Source organism: Rhamphochromis sp. 'chilingali', assembly GCF_963969265.1.
Source record: "Rhamphochromis sp. 'chilingali' genome assembly, chromosome: 2".
Taxonomy (NCBI): domain Eukaryota; kingdom Metazoa; phylum Chordata; class Actinopteri; order Cichliformes; family Cichlidae; genus Rhamphochromis; species Rhamphochromis sp. 'chilingali'.
In genome coordinates this window covers 57,752,757-57,767,981 of record NC_137930.1, presented here as the reverse complement: position 1 = coordinate 57,767,981, position 15,225 = coordinate 57,752,757, and the positions used below count along the sequence as shown (strand labels likewise).

At 40.2% G+C, this 15,225-nt stretch overlaps 2 protein-coding genes across 3 annotated transcripts; both read left to right on the top strand.

Moving 5' to 3' along the window:
• The first annotated feature begins 759 nt into the window (after positions 1-759).
• LOC308391599 (pro-cathepsin H-like) lies at positions 760-3,942 on the top strand. Its single transcript, XM_080874254.1, has 12 exons — positions 760-916; positions 1,104-1,135; positions 1,295-1,400; positions 1,488-1,558; positions 1,640-1,744; positions 2,194-2,280; positions 2,373-2,428; positions 2,517-2,598; positions 2,708-2,776; positions 2,859-2,965; positions 3,389-3,514; positions 3,600-3,942. Exons 1-12 carry the CDS (start codon positions 853-855, stop codon positions 3,667-3,669), a joined length of 975 nt encoding a protein of 324 aa, XP_080730380.1. The 5' UTR covers positions 760-852; the 3' UTR covers positions 3,670-3,942.
• Positions 3,943-6,269: 2,327 nt separating this feature from the next.
• blm (BLM RecQ like helicase) lies at positions 6,270-15,133 on the top strand. 2 transcript variants are annotated; one of them, XM_080874119.1, is made up of 22 exons: positions 6,270-6,642; positions 6,874-6,934; positions 7,025-7,607; positions 7,699-7,834; positions 8,275-8,375; positions 8,482-8,596; positions 8,687-9,306; positions 9,566-9,742; positions 9,824-9,942; positions 10,966-11,079; positions 11,200-11,298; positions 11,396-11,544; positions 11,686-11,792; positions 12,083-12,243; positions 12,394-12,589; positions 12,677-12,867; positions 12,952-13,096; positions 13,216-13,415; positions 13,684-13,879; positions 13,966-14,088; positions 14,466-14,664; positions 14,796-15,133. In XM_080874119.1, exons 1-22 carry the CDS (start codon positions 6,548-6,550, stop codon positions 14,971-14,973), a joined length of 4,065 nt encoding a protein of 1,354 aa, XP_080730245.1. In that variant the 5' UTR covers positions 6,270-6,547; the 3' UTR covers positions 14,974-15,133. The 2 variants fall into 2 exon arrangements, with proteins under 2 accessions (XP_080730245.1, XP_080730244.1); XM_080874118.1 differs by having other exon boundaries at positions 6,874-7,607.
• The last annotated feature ends 92 nt before the right edge of the window (positions 15,134-15,225 follow it).

The window sequence follows — 15,225 nt, the reverse complement described above, 5'->3', positions numbered from 1 at the left end:
TCAGCGGCCTACCGTGATCCGGCAAAATCCGGAATTAATATGAAAAAAAATATTTATGATCATAATTAGAATTTTCACAAATGCACAAACTAAACATGACATAAATTGTTTTCTGATTCAATAAATGTTAAAATCCAAGTTGCAATCACATCATAACTTTCATGAAACCTGGGACCAGCTTAATACCTGGTCTACTTAGATTTTATTGATTTCCTTATTTCATTTACTAACATCACAAAAGACTTGGTAATAACGCAGGTCTGACTCTAGCAGTGAACTTGATGGCATATGTTTATCTTGTTTATTTATTTAAAAATGATTGCTTCAAGTCATACAAACCATATTATTTCACCAAAATATGCCCTTGTAGCGACATTCTTAAATGTAGACACATTAAAAAATATTCAAACACAGATTAAAAAGGAGGACGCTATTAAACATGTTTTATAGCATGCTCATGCTATAAACTGGGGCTAAAATATTACTAACAGATTATATACGTTTATTTTCCTGCTGCTTTATACATTTAGTACATAATTTCCATTTCTTTAATGCCACAATGTCACTTTAGCCACAGTTGAGACGCCGCTTATTTTATGTTTATTTTAACCATTTTGTACGAAGGCAGTTGTTGTGCATTGTGATGATTATTTATTGCAGTGCTCTCCATTTTTTAATAACTATAGCTTAAAGCAAAACGCAGTCCGTGAACCATCAAACATTTACCCGTGGATCGCAGAACTATAGCCACATGGTTGTAACAGCAGCTGTTCACCTCGTGACTCGCCTCATCTGTTTCACTTCACTTTCACACTCCTGCTGCAAATACTGGCACTTGGAACAGTCGACACAATGTTCGTTTTTCTTGTGCTCTTTGCGGCCTCTGTAACGTCAGCTTTTCGCCTGTCTGATCAAGGTAAGTCGCTTCTTTTGTTTGGTAAAGTCCGCTTTACATTCTTATTCCTTTAGTGCTTTTTTTGCTTTGACATTTGCGCTACACCAGCTTTCGCTTTCATATTTACGGCCACGGCGTCTGTTCTATTGTTTCATGTTCTTTATCGGACACTTTTTAACATTTTTTTTTTAACATGGATTATTTACAGACGAGTTTCACTTCAAGTCATGGATGGCACAGGTAGGTTATAGCGCCGTGACATAAGCAAAAGATTGCGCTCAGTATGTTGTTATGAGGAAGTTGTCTGGTGAGAAAATCATAGTAACAACGTGGCTCAAGTGGGTACTGCATCAAACTTAAAAATAAATGTCTAAATCAACACCCTTCCTCCATGTACAGTACAACAAAGGGTACAACTTGAAGGAGTACTACCAAAGACTGCAGATATTCACAGAGAACAAGAAGAGGATTGACAAACACAATGAAGGAAACCACTCGTTCACAAGTAAGACCTCTTTGTGTTTGCATTAACGTTTTGTTTCACGTGGCTCATCCTAAAGTGCTTTCACCTGCATTTCCTCTCTTCCTGCAGTGGCACTGAACCAGTTTTCAGACATGACATTCAGTGAATTTCGAAAGTCCTTCCTCATGTCTGAGCCTCAGGTAATGATGCTCATACAAGAAGCATTTTGCAATGATGATTAAGCTGTTGTTGGGGTTTTTTTGACAAGTTGATTTTTGCAGAACTGCTCTGCCACCAAAGGGAACTACTTCAGCAGCAATGGGCCGCTACCAGACTCCATCGACTGGAGAAAGAAAGGGAATTATGTGACCCCAGTGAAGAATCAGGTGAGTCTGAACCTCAGACATCCACATGCATGGTTGCTCAGTCAGACAGTAGATTAAAAAAAAACATTATAGTAATAGTAAAAGGAAAAAGGAAAGCCTTTAAGGGGATGCAGTTTCCCCACAATGCAGTGAAAAATGTTACTGTTGCATGTCGATAACAGGTTAACTAAACTTACTTGCTGAGTGGCATTGCAAAAACTGTTTGCCCTTAAATAGTTTATCCAGTGTTCCTCCAAACAAAACATGTCAACAGGTCTGCTGTAAGAAAAAGGCCCAGTGTTAAGTTGAGTTTTTTTAGTATTTCTTTCAGTGCATAAAATCTTTCCTAAAATCTTTGTGTGTGTGTGTGTGTGTGTGTGTGTGTGTGTGTGTGTGTGTGTGTGTGTGTGTGTGTGTGTGTGTGTGTGTGTGTGTGTGTGTGTGTGTGTGTGTGTGTGTTTACGGCAAAGGGAGGCTGTGGTAGTTGCTGGACGTTTTCCACCACTGGCTGTTTGGAGTCTGTAACTGCCATCAACAAGGGGAAGCTTGTACCGCTGGTGACTTGTTTTTTATTAGCTGATTACGTATCAAAAATTGCACTTCATGACAAAGCATAATGACTAACTTTACTGCCTATTGCGTTAACTAGTCAGAACAACAGCTGGTAGACTGCGCTCAAGATTTCAACAACCATGGATGCAATGGGCGAGTCAAACATTTCCTACCTTCCCCTTTAAAAGAAAATTACGTGTAATTGCTCACTCGTTTAATAACATATTAATTTGTCTTTCAGTGGTCTTCCCAGTCAAGCATTTGAATACATCATGTACAACAAGGGACTGATGACCGAGCAGGACTATCCATACACGGCTTTTGTAACTATCAACTAAAAAAAAGAAACATTAAACAAAAGAGACTTTTCAGTTACAAACAGTTGTGTTTAATGGCTTAATTTATTTTAACTGTGTCTTTTTGTCATTTTAGGAGGGTAAGTGTGTGTACAAACCAGAAAGGGCAGCTGCTTTTGTGAATAGTGTGGTGAACATAACAGCAGTGAGTATCCATCAGGGATTTTCATCAAGGAAAAGTCTTTAGTGAAGCGAGTGAATGATGACGTTTTTCTGCCGTCTGTCAGTACAATGAGATGGAGTTGGTGGACGCTGTCGGGACACACAATCCTGTCAGCTTTGCTTTTGAGGTGACCTCTGACTTTATGAGTTACCACCAGGGTGTGTACACCAGGTAAGAAGATGTCATAATTTCAATTTTGTCTTTTTTTCACATTTATTAAAACATACTAAGTGTTTATATGATCACTATATTTGCTATAACCAAATGTAAGCAGATTCCTGCATGTTTGCTCCCATCATTTTTCCCCTGCAGTGTCCATGAAATGAATGGGGCAGACCTTTACTTGAACCTACTGATCAAGTCTATTATTCTTTTGATGCTCACATAAACACACATGGTCAAAACCTGTTTTTCATTTGGACAGCAAGTTTACCACAACCACTGCTGCTAAAATAAGAACTGAGAAAAGAGGGTTTAGAGTATTTCATTCAGTTTAAAATGTCAGTAAAGCTGTTACTTTCAGACATTTGAGAGGTTTAGTTCCTCTTTCTGAATAAAAGATATAGAGTCAGAAGAAACATGTTCTGCTTTCAGCACTGAATGCCACAACACCACTGACAAAGTGAACCATGCAGTTCTGGCTGTCGGCTATGGACAAGAAAATGGTACTCCTCACTGGATAGTAAAGAACTCATGGGGATCGAGTTGGGGCATGAACGGGTAATTTTTCTAATCAGTCACATGTAGAAATATTTCCCTAAATATTATGAACCAAAGAAACAGTAACAGTTTTGTCCTCTCACAGGTATTTCCTCATTGAACGTGGGAAGAACATGTGTGGACTTGCTGCCTGCGCATCATTCCCAGTGGTGTGATTATTACATGTTTGCACATTACAAAAGGGCCGACGATGAAGCCAGTTCCTTTTTATATTGTTTGTATAGAGTTTGTTTTAAAATCAGCTGCCTGTGCATCTACAGATGTGTTGTTTTTCCAAAAAAGGGAAGAAGTCTTAACCCCCATTCAAGCACTATGACAGAAAGATCAAGGTCACTACACTATGAAATAAATGTAACTGAAATTATCACTTCATTGAAAATCATTCAAACTGTTCTGATAAAATTTGCAAATAAACTCTATTAAATATGTCGAGTTTTTATTCACAATGCACTGCAGTAAAAAGAGTAAAAAGAGACACAAATGTTACACCCCTCTGTGACAATTTTATTGTAAATATTTTAAAAAAAATCGGAGATTCTATCCATTGGTTTAATTAGACCATTGTGACAGGAATGTTGCAGGGTATGAAGGGCATTATCAGCAGTGTTGGGTAAGTTACTTTAAAATAGTAACTTAGTTACATTACTAGTTACTTCTCTCAAAAGTAACTCAGTTACTTCAAGTTACTCGTTACTTTCAAAGTAACTAGTTACTAGGGAAAGTAACTTCGGTTTTACTCAGAATTCTCTTGTTAATGTGTTTCTTCCATAACTTTGCCAGTCTTCTAGCTTGCTTACTTGCCACAAGTGCACTGTGCCACCTACCAATAGAAAGGAAAAGATAATGTGCATATTCCCACGAGAGAAATTCCACGCCTGGACCGTCATTGACTGCTGCCATGATTCTAGCCTACGTCACAGAGTCATGTGCGCCTTTTACATCCAACACAAAAACTGCAGTCGTGGTGCTTTCGATTGTACTCAGAACTCAGAAATTCTGCCTTCTGAATAGGAAGATGTAGGTAACACCAGACTGCAGATGAGCTGCATACAGGGCTGGACTGGGACAGAAAATTGGCCCGGACATTTTGACTAGAGACCGGCCCACCATTATAGGAAAAATCATAAAGCCTTTGAATGAAAATAAACACTGTTGTGACAGTGATGTACACTGTTCTGATGGTATATATGCATCAATCTATCAATCGTTTGTTGAAAGATTCAGATAATTATTTTTTAAAAGCTAGACATTTTAAATGAGAATAAGAAAGTATTTCCTTGTGCCCCCCTTTCCCTGTTAATGCCCTACCTGCCCCCTGGCAACACTTTGCTAGACCCGCCCCTGCACAGTTACCAGCTGTCAGCTACCTAAAAAAGGATCCTGGTGTTATTTGTCTCTCAGAAACAGTTCATAACTTCCCTTCAACTCATTCATGTCACCTAAAAGGTAAACCTGTTTCTCCATCACCTGTTCAGCTCTGATGATCCAGTAAGGACATCTCCTGGTTTCATCTTCATGTTTCCCTCTCACCACATATCCAAACCGTATCATGACCAGCAGGTTTACAGCTGTGGCTCCAGCAAACATCAGCTGATACTAGAAATTAATATTAAATAAATTCTAACAACAGCTGATCAAGCTTAAAAGTGCTGCTGTTGTTTAGCGCGACATCGGCTGGTTTCCTCTTTCGGCACAAAGTGGGCGATAAACAAACAAGAGAGACGATCAGCTGATCATTGATCAGTTTTCATGATTGAAGTAGAAACGGGAGAGGGAGGGGGAGAGGAGAGAGAAGAAGAGGCAGCTGTGCAGCAAAGACAGAATAACTCCAGCTTTGTGCCTTTTTCATTGTAGCTGAATTACGGGACAAACTGTTCCTTTTCACCTCAATAAGAAACGCGTAATATTTTCTCTGAATACCAGACAGGACGGTTGGCAACTCTAATAACTTATGAACAAAATAAAGTTCAACATCATTAACTTCATAGCACCCACCCAGCTGTATAGAAACTCCGTCATGCTAGCTAGCACGCAGTACGGAAAAAGTCAGAATAACGAAAATAAACTCCACCTAAACATGGTTCATATCTGACCCAGATAGACTGCAGGTCATAACTTCTTACCTGAAGTTCAGTTCAAACTTGGACCGGCGGCTGCCTCGGGTCTCTTTTCCTTCTGCGTCCCTTTTCCTTCATCCACCTGCTGCCTCCACCACTTGCTAATGTTACTGAATCTGTGGAAGCTCCGCGATAGCCACCACACGAAGTAACGAGTAACGACCCTATCTAAATCCCAGTAACGACTAACGCGTTCCTGATTTTGGCATAATAACTAGTTACCGTGCTCGTTACCACAATAATAACGTAGTTACTGTAACGCGTTACTTAATAACGCGTTAGTCCCAACACTGATTATCAGTGCTGCAAACAACGTTTACCCGGTAGCTTGATTTTGTTGGGTTAGGGTTTCTGATTTTTTTTGTTTTTTTAATGCAACTGGGCAGCAGAGGTCGCTATTAGGTAGGTCTTCGGTCTACTATAGCCAGTGGTGGGATGATAATTTGTATTCATAAAATCATTGCGTTTTATGTAACACGATCGTAGACGGTATTAGATCAGCTCAAAGTTACATTTTAGGCTGCTTTTGCATTATAAACAAGTATAAAATGTGCGTGTGAAACCGGCCCAATGTGTTTCGTGCACGCGGAAGACTACATTCCCCATGATACTCACGCCAAATCAGCCTCGGCCAATAAGAAGTCCGTTTGTTGAATGGGCGCAAAAATCTGTTGTCTGGGTTTACAGGTACACATTGAGAGAGTTAATCTCCGGTCAAAACAAAGGGAAAAATATTTAACTGTAATGAACGTTACTGAGCTTTACTCCAACGAGGGGTACGAGTGAAGAGCGACTCTCCGGGAGACAGGTCGCACGTCGTGTCTAGCGTAATGCTAAACAAACTGCTCGCTGCTACTTCATGAATTGAGCTCTTATTGCTAGCCAGCTAACACGTTAGCGCTGCCTCTTACAAACAATGTCCAGTCTACCACAAAATAACTTGAAGGAACAGCTAGCGAGGCACAGCAATGCTGCTCAAAGCAAGCAGTCTGTTGCTAAACCTAAACCGGGGTAAGTATGGCCAAAAAACTGCTAGCTAACTGTAAGCTTTGCTAACAGCAAAAGGATGGATACGTTTTGTTATTTACTGTACACTCTGTTTAGGGTGACAGTGCTGGGCATGCGATATGGTTTCGAATTGCGACACTTTCACCTCAAAGTCTGTAAGACTGTCTGTTAGACTAGCTGTCTTAACAGTCATATTGTTTTTATAATTCAGCTCCTTTTGTGTGTAATTTTCAGGGCTTTTTCTTTCAAAAAGAAGTCCTCATCAGGTACGACCAAGGTGGAAGTCCCTACCAAGGTAATCAGCTCAAATGTTTTGGCAAACAGGAATGTCAATGTCCACAAGAGCGGTTTGGTGACTCCATCTCCTTTGACATTTTCAAACAAGCTTGAGAGACCTCAAAAATCCAAAATCAACAACTACTTCTCTGTAAGTTCAAAATGCAAGTCGGATACCATCAGCCCAGCAGATATTGCCTCTCCTGCATCCCAAACACCTTCAGTGGTCTCTGATATTAAGTCGGCACCAGCTCCAGCTAAATCTGACAGCCTATCTTGTAGCAGTAATTCATTCAATTTCACAGCTCTGGATGTGTCACGTAGTTTTCCTGTGGACAACTGGGATGATTTAGATGACTTTGAAACACCAGCCAAGGGAAAAAACAACTCATTCAGTTCAGAAGTATCAGAGAAAAGTGGCAAACTAAACTATGATTCCTTATTTAAAACATCCAAATTAACTAGCAAGAGTGGTAAGCAAACCTGCATGGAAACAGATGAGCCAGAGGAAAATGTCAACACCGCTGCAGTTTCACCAGGACCCAGTTTAAACCAGGAACCAGCAGACTGGTCAGATGAGGAGGAACTTGCCATTAAGATGAACAGAAAACATCCTGCACATCTAAAGCATATCTTGAGTGACAGTGAAGAAGATAATAATGCTGAGCTGGAACCTTTTACAGGAAGCACAGGTAACTGGGTGTTTATTTTAGGTATACACTGGTCAACAGATTACATTTAAAAACAAAAAAACGCTATGTGCTACCATGTGTTACTCTATAGGTAACAAGAAAATATGGATTGACCCAAAGACAATAGAGATAGATGACAACTCTGAGCCTGAAGATGACCTTGATTGCATTCCACCTTCACCCATCCCTGATGAGATCATTTACGCAGGCTCAGCACTGGAGACAAGGTCAGAATTTAGACTTGTCTGCATATTTTACCAATCATACTTGTGTTTGTAGCAGCCAAAATGCTCGAATGTTCTCTTTCATCCTGTAAAAAGTTGTTACTGCCAGCAATCGCTTCTCTGTAGTGATAATAGTTAGATTGATGGGGAAAGTTTTAAATATAGACAGTATATAAGACAGCCTTGGCTTCAGAGATGGTGCCAGTGAGCAAAAGGCGTAAACTTGAATTTCTTTAATGGCCAGCAAGTTTGGTTCCTCTGAACTTCCTATCTGTGGGGGAAAAGATCTGTGGGTTTCTCATCTTTGACCTTAATAAATACTTAGCTGATGAACTTAATCACTCTTTCAGGTCATATTTATTATAACAAGAAAGTCATTTTAAAAATTACGGTTGTTCTAAGAGTTAGAAACGTATCACATGACTTTCTTTATTTTCAAACAGAGCTGAATCAGCTGATGCTCAAATTGGAGACAATGCTGTGAAATCAAAGAGCCCCGTCGCACTGCATGAACCATCCGAGCTCTGCTTAAAAGACAAAACAAGTGAGTGTTGTACCTTTAAAAAAAAAAAAAAAAAAATCCTATACTTCATTTTATTCAAAAGTATGTTTTGTTGTTTTTTTTCTTCCATGTATTGAATTCTTTTCAGATGAAAAACTTTTTGCTATCATGGAGTCCATTTGTGCTCTGGTTGACTCCATCCCTGAACATGAATTAATTGCTTTGTCCTGTGGAGATGAACTTTTACTGAAGAGGGCCCAGAGGTGTGTTAGCTTTGTGTGTAGTTTTGGTATTATTCATGGTGTTTTAATTAAATGTCTTTATGACCATAATCACCTGCTTTTATCCTGCAGGAAGAGAATTCTTGCAACTGGCGGTGACTGTTTGTTTAGGATGCAGCAGCCAGACAGCACAGTGATTTCTGAACCCAGCTTCAAAGAAACATCTTTTTCTAGCAACGGTGTTTCATCCAAGAAGCCTCCTCAGCATAGAAGATCTTCAGTCATCTCTGTGGACTATGACTCTGATCACTCTGACAGTGTTATTGATATAAAGCCCTTGGATAATAAGGACAGCAGGGCAATAGGTGTTGAAACTGACAGTATCTGTGACTCTCCATCAGCACACAGGTTCACAAAGCCATCTTTTAATATATCTGAGAAATCAAGCATTGATCTTGATGGCTCAGACCTCTTCTTCTCACCCAAGGACTCAGAGAGTGGTGCGCAGAAGAAATCGAACAACACCCCAGCGTTTGTAGCTGCTGAAGATGAAGAAATGGATGACTTCTATAATGACGACTTTGATATAGATGACTTTAATGACTCTGATATCCCAGATTACTTTGACGAACCACAAACTTCATCAGCTGTGACTACAGCAGTGAAAGAGGGGGGGCCGAGCAAGTCCTCATGGGAAAAGAAACCAACAACACCTACTTCTGCTCCAAAGCTGTCAACAATTTGTTCTCCAGGCAAGTCATTTTGTACTCACTGAATCTGTTTTTGAGGCATCTGAGAACAGCCTATTGTGTCCCTCTGGTCCACAAATCTCATACAGTTCTAGATTGTTACACATTCCATGTGTACTGATTTCATTCTCCTGAAATGCAAAACTCCATATGAATTATATATTTAACAGAAAACGTATGTTTTTAAAGGTGGTCTGTCATACCTGATAAACACAGGATTTGATTTTTAAGGAACTTGTCTTTTTTGTGTCTCTATTTGCAGAACCCACCTTCAAAAACCCAGCTCATGATCGCTTCAGAGGCTTTAACTTCCCTCATTCACAAGAGATGATGAAGATCTTTCACAAGCGTTTTGGACTTCATCAGTTCAGGTTTAATCAACTAGAAGCGATTAATGCTGCACTGCTGGGTGAAGATGCGTTTGTTTTAATGCCCACAGGTTTGTAAAAGCATGCTTACAGTAGCAGTGCAGCGTTTGCTGTGAAGATGTCCAGGTATCTTAAACTGTTGTATTTTTTAGGTGGAGGGAAAAGTTTGTGCTATCAGCTGCCTGCGTGTGTCTCGCTGGGGGTCACTGTGGTGGTTTCTCCACTCAAATCACTCATCGTAGACCAAGTTCAGAAACTCACCACTCTGGATGTAAGTATGCTTGTTTCCACTCGTATATTTGATCAGAGAAAAGTGTGAAGTGCTTATGCGTGTACTTGGAAAATGTATTTAATAAGTTAATTTAATAGGTTTAAAAAGTATTTTCATTTTAACAGTTTTTCAAAACTATGGGTCAGTTCATATCTTAACTTTTGGCAGTCAGATTTGGTTCATTTCACCAGTTGGCCCCTGTCTGCCACTTGATTACTTGATAATGATTGGATTATAACATGCATCTCAATATAAGGCCCAGGGGCCAGAACTTGTCAGGCAAAGACTCCAGTTTGGCCCAAAGTAAGGTCTTGGAAAGTGTGAAGGAGGGCATCATTTTTGTACTGTTAACTGTGTTTTTTGGTTTTGGTTTTTGTTTTTTAAATAAGTTTTGTTTTTCCTGTTGATAAACACCTCCCCTATGGCCATTCAATTAGAAAAAAGTAATTAGGTAACGTATAAACAATTAAATAACAACAGAAAAAATCCTGTCTACAATTGAAACAAATGTTTTTTTCAAAATAAGTAATTATTTTGAAAAAACAGACATCCCGGTGCATACGTTTTCTGCTTTATGGTTAAATCACAGCCTGAGAAATGAAGTGCCACAGCCTTTTCTAAAATTTTACACATTTATTTCTCACAAGTTAAGTCCAAAGAGTCGAGCTGACAAATGTCTTTAATTTACTACAGCAGCATTTCTTTGTCATGTAGAGACTGCATTTGATTTGCTTATATTAAGATATCGGAGGGATTAACTGTGTAGTTAAACTTCCTTAGACTGACCAAAAGTTTTGCTTGTCCAGCCCACTTGCATTAATGTTTTCACTAACAGCTCCTCACTACATGGGAAATGGAACTGCGAGTCAATATTGTGAATAGTAATTTCAGTCTTGGTTTAGGAAGTTTTTTATACTTCTGCTGTTTTGTTTTGTTTTTTTTGGGTTTTTTTGTGTTGTTGTTGTGGTTTGTTTTGTTTTTGGTTTTTAATTTTTGTTTTTATTGTATTGCTCTACATTTCAGATTCCAGCAACAAGTCTATCTGGTGATAAAAGTGATAGTGAAGCATCGAGGATTTATATGCAGCTTTCAAGGAAAGATCCCATTATTAAACTGCTCTATGCCACACCTGAAAAGGTGAGCTTTTTGTGACTTGTAAACTAATTTTGAAAGATTTAATTGCATAATTAAACATGTCTGTAACTATAAATTCTGTAATGCTTAAAACTGACTTATTCCTCACTCCCCCCCCAAAAGGTGAGTGCGAGTAACAGGTTAATCTCCGCACTGCAGAACTTGTACGAGCGAGGCCTTCTGGCTCGGTTTGTCATAGATGAAGCCCATTGTGTCAGTCAGGTATGCTCCTTTGCTTTCATGCACACCCAATCCTGCTGTATGCTTTTATTTTTAGCAGCAGCCATTTTGAATCATTCCATCATTTTAAATCTTTCAGTGGGGCCACGATTTCCGCCCAGACTACAAGAAGCTGCATGAACTACGTCAGAAGTTCCCTAATGTGGCAATGATGGCTCTGACAGCCACAGCTACTCCCCGAGTGCAGAAAGACATCCTCAACCAGCTGAACATGAGTCGACCCCAAGTGTATGTCTTCACTTTCAGCCTCTGGCTTAGATTTAAAACGTGTGTGTGCGTGCGTGCGTGCGTGCGTGCGTGTTTTTCTTCTTCTTGCTGGATCAAAAAGCAAAACAGTAACTGAACATTTTTCTTCTAATGTGTTTTCAGGTTTACGATGAGCTTCAACAGAACAAACCTGAAGTACTCAGTGCTGCCCAAGAAACCCAAAAAGGTGGATGAGGACTGCACCAGCTGGATCAAGAAGCACTACCCACGTAAATAATTCAGTACTTTCTCTGATCCCGGTGCATGCTATTTTCAGAACACTGTCATAACTGCTGTGTTAAATTCTTAACTGTATATGAACACTTTAAGCCCTCACATGTCTGGAACAGTAGGTGGGAAATCAAAACAGTTTGCAGACAACAAGCCAAGTGGATTACTGTGTAGAATTTTATTATATCAAGTTGTTGGATGTTATTTTGGATAGAAATGAAATCCCTAAGTTCTTTTAAATCTGTGTTTTGTCGGGGGTTATATGCATCTGTCTGTTGTTCTGATGCAGGTGACTCTGGCATCGTGTACTGCCTGTCTCGTAATGACTGTGATGCCATGGCCGAGAGTCTTCAGAGAGCAGGGTTATCAGCCCTGTCGTATCACGCAGGACTCAGTGACAGTGACCGAGAGTATGTGCAGACCAAATGGATCAATCAGGATGGTTGCCAGGTCAGCTCAAAACTCAAATTATAGATATTATGAACATAACCAGCAGTCTGGGTACCGGCCACAAAGACGAGATCACTAGATGGTTGCGTAATTTAAATCATGGTTTCGAGTCATGCTTGAAATCCTCTTTTTTTCATTTGCTGCCAACAGGTCATCTGTGCCACCATAGCCTTTGGCATGGGCATTGACAAGCCTGATGTGCGCTATGTGATCCACGCTAGTCTGCCTAAATCAATGGAAGGATACTACCAGGAGTCGGGGAGAGCTGGCAGGGATGGAGAGATCTCTCACTGCATTCTCTTTTACTCCTACACCGACGTCCAGCGCATCAAGAGGATTATCAGCAGTAAGTGATAGAAAATCAAACCGTCCAGGCCAGTTCAGCTCCTAACATGTTTACACAGTGTCTTTTTGGCTTCTTGCATTATCGCAGTGGACAGAGAAGGTGACAGACACACCAAGGCAACTCACTACAACAACCTACACAGCATGGTGCACTTCTGTGAGAACGTGATGGAGTGCAGAAGAATTCAGCTGCTCGCTTACTTCGGAGAGCTGAAGTTCAACAGAAACTTTTGTAAGGACCATCCAGACGTCAGCTGCGACAACTGTACCAAACCCAACGTAGGAATCATTTCTTCTATGTTGATGATATATGTAACCTACCGCCAGCTGTTTGTAATTGGCCATCAATGTTCCTAAAAACAGCAATACAAGATGCGAAACGTGACTGAAGACGTGAAAAAGATCGTGAGGTTTGTCCAGGAGAACTGTGAGAAAGTCGGAGCAAGGTTTGGCAAGACTGCTAACCAAAACAGACTGACCCTCAACATGCTTGTGGATATCTTCATAGGTACAGTACATACACAAGCAAGCAGTAAAAATGCATTTGGCAGCTAGACAAGTTGATATTCCCAGTACAGTTGTTTGAATTATGTGTGGTTAAAAACTGTAAATGTTCTTTTATGTCAGGCTCTAAAGCTGCCAAGGTACAGACAGGAATGTTTGGCATTGGAGCAGCCTACTCCAGACACAATGCTGACCGTCTTTTTAAAAAGCTGGTTCTGGATAACGTCCTGGTTGAAGACCTCTACATCACCAATGGTGGGCAAGCTGTGTCTTATATCTCCGCTGGAACAAAAGCAATGAATGTGCTGTCTGGACACATGCAGGTAAGAGGTCGCACATCAGCGTTTAAGGCCTTTACAGACCTGACAGGCATGATGAAATCAATTATCAATTGTTTTTCTTGGTGCTTTTTAATTTGCTTGCAGTGTGTATTAGAAATTCATATGCTAAAACATCGGAATTTGTGTCATTTTTACTTTAAAGCCCTTTGTACACCAATCGTTTTAAGTGTCATGAAGAGAGGTAGAGTAGGAAAATGCAATGAAGTGCTGCCAGTCAATGAAAACACTACTGGCTCTCATCATTTCCCAGGTGGAGTTTTATGAGACTGAGAGCGCGTCCACCATCAGGAAACATAAAGCTGCCACGGCGAAGAACGTCTCCCGGAGAGAGGCAATGGTGCAGGAGTGTCTTAAGGAGCTGTTGGATCTCTGCAAGCAGCTGGGGAAAGCATTTGGCCTTCATTATTACAACATTTTCTCCACTGCCACATTGAAAAAGATAGCTGGTAATTAAACTTCTCAGACACAGAACTTTTTATTTAATTTCAAAAGCAAACATTTTATAACTTAACACACTTTTTGTCACATTCAGAAAAGCTTTCTTCTGACCCTGAAGTCCTCCTGCAAATTGATGGTGTAACAGAAGATAAACTGGACAAGTATGGAGCTGAAGTCATTCAGGTCCTACAGAAATATTCTGAGTGGCAGCTACCTGGTAAGAGATCCTACTGAAGTTTTGCACATTGTAACTTTTTGAATCACATGATGGTGTGCTAACAGGCAGGTGGGCAGCATGTTCACCTGAGTTTGTGAATAAGATAACTTGAAAATGAGGCGGCATAGGAGCTTCCAGTTATATCAAATTGTATCTACTTAAAATCTCAGACCAGTTTAAATTTGTGACCTCAATGTCAGAGGTCAAGGTTTCTTAAAATCTTGTGAATGTGATCAAGACATCTAAGATTTTGGCATGTCTATGAGGAGGCTGACCACTAGCACTAGTGGTTGCCTGTAGTTTTTTTTTTTTTTTTTTTTAATTTAACACAATTTGTGTGAATTTAAAAATAAAGTTAAATGTCTTCTGTGTATCAGAGGAGCAGGCTGACAGTGGAGGCGACGGGTGGATAGACACGGCACGAGGTCGCACTCGTGGAAATGACGAGGATGACACTGAATCCTCCACCTACTTCCGTAATAAGTCTGCACAGGGACAGAAGAGAAAGAAGGCTCCGTTCTTCAAGTATTCCAAGAAGAAAAAAGGATGTGGCAACACAAGCTCCAGTTCTAAAGGGTCTGTAGAGTGTTGTCTCACATTTCATCATCCAGTTGGGGATCATATTTGCCAATAGGCGTCCCTTGTAACTGAACTATTTTTCTTTTTTGCTTTCTTTTGTCTTGCTGTGGTGATTTTTGTGGATTTAGCCGTGGCTACAGCAGCAATAAATCCTGGTCGTCCTCCAGCTCCAGGGGTGGAGGTCGAGGGTCCAGGAGCTCAGCAGGTGATGCATCAGCAGCCAGGAGACCAGGATTATTGGCAGCCCCGATGCCTCAAAGCAGCCAGCGTCCGTTCTTAAAGCCAGTATTTTCACACTTGAGCTAGGACTCCTTCATCCCGTATCTGACTTTGTAGACTAGTAAGCTAATTTTCTAATCCACCAAGCTGCTGCTTCATATTGGACCAGCTAAAACTGCATTTTCTGTACAGTTATCGCATGTTTATATTGTTGTACATTTTTACTTTCTGTGGATGGAATCCTTCCCTGCACATCTTATTTCATAATAAAAATAAATTAAAATTTTATTCATGAGTATCGATGTAACTTGTTTTGTTTTTACACAAAACCACACGAGC